Source organism: Trachurus japonicus, chromosome 4 (assembly GCF_045865225.1).
Source record: "Trachurus japonicus isolate A0001 chromosome 4, Traja_1.0".
NCBI lineage: Eukaryota > Metazoa > Chordata > Actinopteri > Carangiformes > Carangidae > Trachurus > Trachurus japonicus.
In genome coordinates this window covers 32901412-32908949 of record NC_140910.1, presented here as the reverse complement: position 1 = coordinate 32908949, position 7538 = coordinate 32901412, and the positions used below count along the sequence as shown (strand labels likewise).

General features: G+C 39.2%; 1 protein-coding gene across 2 annotated transcripts; it reads left to right on the top strand.

Moving 5' to 3' along the window:
• Nucleotides 1-3415: 3415 nt before the first annotated feature.
• LOC146989298 (E3 ubiquitin/ISG15 ligase TRIM25-like) lies at nucleotides 3416-5567 on the top strand. Of its 2 annotated transcripts, XM_085775234.1 has the most exons (2): nucleotides 3416-3647; nucleotides 3846-5567. In XM_085775234.1, exons 1-2 carry the CDS (start codon nucleotides 3432-3434, stop codon nucleotides 5070-5072), a joined length of 1443 nt encoding a protein of 480 aa, XP_085631360.1. In that variant the 5' UTR covers nucleotides 3416-3431; the 3' UTR covers nucleotides 5073-5567. The 2 variants fall into 2 exon arrangements, with proteins under 2 accessions (XP_085631360.1, XP_085631359.1); XM_085775233.1 differs by having other exon boundaries at nucleotides 3416-5567.
• The last annotated feature ends 1971 nt before the right edge of the window (nucleotides 5568-7538 follow it).

The window sequence follows — 7538 nt, the reverse complement described above, 5'->3', positions numbered from 1 at the left end:
GCCCCGAGGTCGTCATGACATCACTGTGACATCATCACTGTGTCTGTGTGGTCTCAGGTGTTGAGGATCATTTCAGCTCTTTCACCGGCGTCGTGACAGGTGAATGTGTGTCAGCGTTTAGCTGCAGGGTCAGAGCTTCCTCGCTGCTCCACACACCTGCACCTGCACCTGTTGAAGTTTAGCTTTTATTTGCACAACTGTAGAATCGACAAAATAAATGAAATGAAAAAATAAATAAAACATGTGCAGGTGAGGTAGAAACCCACTCTGGTCTTATCTTTAAACCTCATCTAAAAATGTAATTACACAAATAACAAAGAAAAACAAAACAATATAAACAGAATAGTATTAAATAGAATAAAAATAAAGGAAACAACAATTAATTTTGACCCTCCTGTTGTCCTCCTGGGTCAAGGAAGGAAGGCAGGAAGGAAGGACGAAGGGAAAGAAGGAAGGAAGGAAGGATGGAAGGGAGGAGGGGAGCAAAAAAGAATTGTGGAAACAAGGAAGGGGCAAAGGAAGGAAAGAAAGATGGAGGGAGGGAGCAGATTCATTCAAGGAAGGAAGAAGAATGAAGGAAGGGAAAAAGGATTGTGGAAAGAAGGAAGGGAAAAAGGAAGGAAAGAAAGATGGAAGGAGGGAACAGATTCATTCAAGGAAGGAAGAAGAAAGAAAGAACGGAGGAGAGAAGGAAAGGAAAGAGGAGGGAGGGAACAGATTGGAAGAAGTAGTAAGGACGAAGGGTTATGTTTTTTAATCAGAGCATGTTTTAGTCTCAGTTTGAATCTGAGCAGAGACAGAGAATTAGTGAATAAATGTATATTTCTGTTCCGTAACTGGGCTCCATTGAAACCTGACGTATGGGACCTGTATGAATGAATTTAATTGAATGAATTGATATTTATTTAAATAAATCACCTCACAGTCACCATTTGAACAGCAAATGTCTCATTCTTTAAAAAAAAATCAATCTCAAAAATCATTTGCCAAACCAACTGAGAAAAACTGTAAATATGAAAGGAGGCTGAAAATCACAGAAATGTCTGTTCTGATGATACAAGTCCTGAAATGTGTGTTTCTCTTCTATAAAACACATTCTACACCAGACATGCGACCACCTGTAACCTGTATACTATAACAACTGCCGGGGCACCTTTTGAGTTTTTACTTTTCAGTTAATTATACACAATATTTTTGTGTATGTCATTTTGGTTTTAGTAGTACTTACATGATACAATTGTGTATTACATTTTGTGCAATATCTACACACTTCTGCTTGTGCAACTGGGTGTAATGGGCATCGTGCAATACAACCTGGCACTTTAAACTGATGTGCACTTTAGGGCCTTGTGCAATCTGGCACTTTAGATAAATGATTTTACAGGGCATTGTGCAATACAACCTGGTAGCTATGCACTCTTGCACTTCAGCATTTGTCACTTTAACCCAGCACTTATGCACTTTATCTCCCAGAATGAAACTCTTGTTCTTCATTGTCATAGTCGCCTTTTTGTCTTCTTGTGTTGTCTACATTATTATGTGTAATGTTTACTGTCATTGAACTGTTTTTATGTCTATGGGACTCCGGACGGAAATTAGCATCTTGCTATAATCCGACACATTTACATGTTTTTGTCCATTAATGTGCACTGTCCCATTCAAATAAACGGATAAAGTCAACTTTTGTTGGTTAATTTTCTACTTCTGGATTAGATTATTTTGTTTGATGGTGAAACTTTATTACTTTATTGTTATTGGCACTTAACATGTGGATTATATTATGGATGTGGAAAATATCAGCATGTGTAAAATGTCTATCAAAGATTATTGATCATATTAATCCTCTGCCAGATGTTTGTGTCACTATGAATATAACTTGGATGATTTAATGTTTACTCTGTTGTTGTAATCATGTTATCTAAATCACTTTACTCTTATTCAGGGAGAAATATATATAAAAAAAACTATAATAATCTAAATTCTATCCATGTTGTCAATGAAAAAATATAAAATATAAGATTGTAAAATTTCAAAATATGATCTTTTAAAGTGGGTTGAAGTGTTGTTACTTGGTCACAGTTTTAGGGAACAGGTGTGTAAACTTTTTGTACAACATTAAATAAATCATCTCAGTCACCATTTGAACAGCAAACGTCTCATTCTTTTTAAAAATCAATCTCAAAAATAATTTGCTTTACAGTTTTTCTCCAATGGTTTGGCTCATTATTAAAAACAGTAATTACATTCTCAAAACAACATGGACAAACCTCCAAACCACTTGGCAAATGTTCACAACAGAATTGTATTTCTCGTTCATTTCATCAAATTGCAAATGTCTTCGTACATCTTTGCAAATGATTAAGTACAGGTAGCTGCAGTAGCACAATGTCCAGGTGAATAGATCTTATTGATCTAAACTGATTGTTGATTCTCAGTCTAATGGTTGTTCTCTCCAAAACATGTCAGCATCATCACTAGCGGCGTTTAGAGAAATGAGCCAAACCAACTGAGAAAAACTGTAAATATGAAAGGAGGCTGAAAATCACAGAAATGTCTGTTCTGATGATACAAGTCCTGAAATGTGTGTTTCTCTTCTATAAAACACATTCTACACCAGACATGTGACCACCTGTAACCTGTATACTATAACAACTGCCGGGGCACCTTTTGAGTTTTTACTTTTCAGTCAATTGTACACAATATTTTTGTGTATGTCATTTTGGTTTTAGTAGTACTTACATGATACAATTGTGTATTACATTTTGTGCAATATCTACACACTTCTGCTTGTGCAACTGGGTGTAATGGGCATCGTGCAACACAACCTGGCATTTTAAACTGATGTGCACTTTAGGGCCTTGTGCAATCTGGCACTTTAGATAAATGATTTTATAGGGCATTATGCAATAAAACCTGGGACCTATGCAGTCTTGCACTTTAGCACTTGTCACTTTAACCCAGCACTTATGCACTTTATCTCGCAGAATGAAACTCTTGTTCTTCATTGTCATAGTCGCCTTTTTGTCTTTTTGTGTTGTCTACATTATTATGTGTAATGTGTACTGTCATTGAACTGTTTTTATGTTTATGGGACTCCGGACGGAAATTAGCATCCTGCTATAATCCGGCACATTTACATGTTTTTGTCCATTAATGTGCACTGTCCCATCCAAATAAACACATAAAGTCAAGTAAATATTCTGACTCACTGCTCCTCTTCCTGACACAAACCAGTCTGACGACCTCTCCCTCCTCCTCCTGCTATCAGAGTTCAGCCTGTTCACTGTTCCCTCCCCTCTCACACACCCTCCTCTTTACACAGCGGAGGAAACCAGTGACGTGTCAGAGCTTGTGTGGCTCAGAGAACAGCTCTATTCCTGGAAACAGAAAGTTGACTTATTGACTTCACTGACGACGGCTGTAGAGGAGAAATGGCGCAGCAAATGTTTCAGCTGGATGGAGACAAACTGAGCTGTTCCATCTGTCTGGATCTTCTAAAGGAGCCGGTGACTATTCCCTGTGGACACAGCTACTGTATGAGCTGTATTAAAAACTACTGGGGTGAAGATGATCAGAAGAACACATGCAGCTGCCCTCAGTGCAGACAGAGCTTCACACCGAGGCCAGCCCTGGTGAAAAACACCCTGGTAGCAGAGTTGGTGGAGGAACTGAAGAAGGTAGGACTGAAAGCTGCTTCACCTGATCACTCCTACGCTGGACCTGGAGACGTGGCCTGTGACTACTGCACTGGGAGGAAGCTGAAAGCCGTCAAGTCCTGTCTGGTGTGTACGGCCTCTTACTGTGAGCAGCACCTTCAGCCTCACTACGACGTAGCTCCACTGAAGAAACACACGCTGGTCCAAGCCTCTTCTAAACTTCTGGAGAACATCTGCCCTCGCCATAATGAGGTGATGAAGATTTTCTGCCGCACTGATCAGCAGTGTATCTGTTCTCTCTGCTCCATGGATGAACACAAAGGCCACGACACAGTCTCAGCTGTAGCAGAAAGGGCTGAGAAACAGAAGGAGCTCGGGCTGAGTCGTCAAAAGATCCAACAGAGAATCCAGGACAGAGAGAAAGATGTGAAGGTGCTTCAACAGGAGGCGGAGGCCATCAACCTCTCTGCTGATGAAGCTGTTAGTAACAGTGAGAAGACCTTCACCCACTTGATCCAACTCATTGAGAAGAGAAGGTCTGAGGTGAAGCAGCAGATCAGATCTCAACAGGAAACTGAAGTGAGTCGAGTCAAAGAGCTGGAGGAGAAGCTGCAGCAGGAGATCACTGAGCTGAGGAGGAAAGACTCTGGTCTGGAGCAGCTGTCAATCACAGAGGACCACCTCCATTTCCTAAACAACTACCCCTCTCTGCCACATCTGGGTGAAGCAACGCAGTTACCCACCGTCAAGCGACCAGATTTTAAGGAAGTGACAGCAGCAGTGTCAAAGGCTAGAGATAAACTGCAGGCTGTTCTCGGTGAGGAGTGGTCAAAGGTGGAAATTTTACCGCTGCAGAGAGAACCTCAGACCAGAGCTGAGTTCTGGAGATATTCAAAACAAATCATTTTGGATTCAAACACAGCAAACACACTTTTGTCATTGAGTGACAGGAACAGAAAAGTAACTTTGATGAGTGTGGACCAGTCATATCCAAGTCATCCAGACAGATTCACTGGATGGTACCAGGTCCTGAGTCCAGAGGGTCTGACAGGACGTTGTTACTGGGAGGTGAAGTGGAGTGGTAACGTTTCTATAGCAGTTTCCTACAAGAACATCAGGAAAACAGGGTCTGAATCTGGATTTGGAAACAGTGACAAATCCTGGTCATTAGAATGCTTCAGTGGTAGTTATAGATTCAGACATAACAGTAATGTTACCTCCGTCTCAGGCCCTGAGTCCTCCAGAATAGGAGTGTACCTGGATCACAGGGCAGGTACTCTGTCTTTCTACAGCGTCACTGAAACCATGACTCTCCTCCACAGAGTCCAGACCACCTTCACTCAGCCTCTACATCCTGGATTCTTGTTGTATTGGTCTTTAGCTGGAACCACAGCTGAGTTGTGTGAGCTCAAGTAAACAGGAGTGTTTAGTGAGATTCATCATGATGCTGCAGTCGACTGTATGTGTAGGTTTGTCTGCACTGATACAGACTGTGATGGTTTTTCTTGGGTTTTCTCTGGTTTTGTCGGTTAATTTTCTACTTCTGGATTAGATTATTTTTGTTTGATGGTGAAACTTTATTACTTTATTGTTATTGGCACTTAACACGTTGATTATATTATGGATGTGGAAAATATCAGCACGTGTAAAATGTCTATCAAAGATTATTGATCATATTAATCATCTGCCAGATGTTTGTGTCGCTATGAATATAACTTGGATGATTTAATGTTTACTCTGTTGTTGTAATCATGTTATCTAAATCACTTTACTCCTATTCATGGAGAAATATATTTAAAAAAAAACAAAGATTATCCATGTTGTCAATGAAAAAATATAAAATATAAGATTGTAAAATTTAAAAATATGATCTTTTAAAGTGGGTTGAAGTGTTGTTACTTTTTCACAGTTTTAGGGAACAAATGATTTAATGTTTACTCTGCTGTTGTAATCATGTTATCTAAATCACTTTACTCTTATGTATGGAGAAATATATTTAAAAAAAAACTATAATAATCTAAATTTTATCCATGTTGTCAAAAAAAATATAAGATTGTAAAATTAAAAAAATATGATCTTTTAAAGTGGGTTGAAGTGTTGTTACTTGGTCACAGTTTTAGGGAACAGGTGTGTAAACTTTTTGTACAACATTAAGTGTCATGCACCAATTAAGGCGCCCAGCCTATCAGGGCTTACAAGACACATTTCATATTTAGACACCAAACAAACTCATCAGAGCACAGACAAAACAAAACAAAAACAAAAACCACATGGAATTCTCACTTTTTCTTTTTGACCAGGCACTTTTTATGAAAGTATAGTAAAGACTTCTTTTCTGAGAAGCACAAAAGATTTTTAACGACCCAACACACATCCTCAACCCAGAGTTTGATGTGCTGCCCTCAGGACGAAGGCTCAGAGTCCCCAAAATAGTCTACTTGCCAACAATGAGTACCCGGAAATGTTGAGTACCCCAAAGTTTTATGTTAGAATTAGATAGTATGGGTCCCCAGTATTCAGAAACTGCCGGATACTAACTTATATATATTGGGCAATTAGCATAACCAACATAATTAGCATAAATTAGCATAATTGCCTATATGGGCAATATTTCAACAAAATTGACTTGGCTGATCTGGGCAATATTGGAGTGGTTTTAGGGGTTATTGATGATGCTGAATCCATTTCTGAAGTGACCAGATTTTGAAATCCATCAAAATCGGCCCACTGGCGGTTAAAATCTGGTCACTTCCGGTTTAGACAGCCATTTTGAATTTTGAAAATGTCAGAAATGGATTCAGCATCATCAATAACCCCTAAAACCACTCCAATATTGCCCAGATCAGCTAAGTCAATTTTGTTGAAATATTGCCCATATAGGCAACTATGCTAATTTATGCTAATTATGTCAATTATGCTAATTGCTCAATATATATAAGTTAGCATCCAGCAGTTTCTGAATACTGGGGACCCATACTATATATTTCTAACATAAAACTTTGGAGTACTCAACATTTCCGGGTTCACAATGGGGCCCCATGGGCTGGCAAGTAGACTAAAAGTAGATTGAATAGATATAAGAACTAATTTATCCCTTCCGCCATTAAAACACTAAACAATAATATGTAGCACTTAATGGCAGAACTGTAAGTTCTTTACTAATTCGACCGGTTTTTACCTACTTTCTTTTTTGTATAGTTTTACTGTTTCATTACTTTTATTATTTCACTCTTGATCATATAATTCTTTTTTATATATAATGTAGCACTAGTTTATTTATGTATTGTTGGTTTTATTCCATTGGTTTAGTTTTTCTCTGTTGAACCACAGCGCACATAGGACTTTAACTTAAAGAGCTGCTGATCTGATCAGTTCTACAGACTGTTTTTACTGACCTATTTGTAATAGAGTGGAAGCACCCTTCACTGTTTTGAATGCGTGTTAAAGGTGTGAAAGTATTTTGTATGAATGTCTTGTATATGCAGTGGCTCCGAGCCCAAAACAAATTTCCCTTCGGGACAATAAAGTAAAATCCAATCCAATCCAAACCATTCCAACTTTACCTCATCAGCAGCAGCCCAAAACAACTCAGGCTTCACATTTTGCATTTTCTGAAACAAAAACTGCCTGTTCTGGCTTCGTCATATAACAATGAAAATGAAACACAAAATGCAGTTCATCCTCGATTACATTTAGATTACATAATGTGCATAGTCCTGCATAGTGTAGCTGGGCCTCACTCACCTGTTTCCTCGGTGACCACGCCCACTGCTCCACCTGCCGCCCCAGGAGAGACCAGAGACCGGCCTCCTCCTCAGATTTCTGTCTCTGACCCTCCTCCTCCTCCTCCTCTTCCTCCTCCTCCTCCTCCTCCTCCTCCTC

Bases quoted from the DNA above. Each gene is read 5' to 3' on its own strand.
- LOC146989298 (XM_085775233.1), top strand. From the start codon at position 3,432: ATGGCGCAGCAAATGTTTCAGCTGGATGGAGACAAACTGAGCTGTTCC.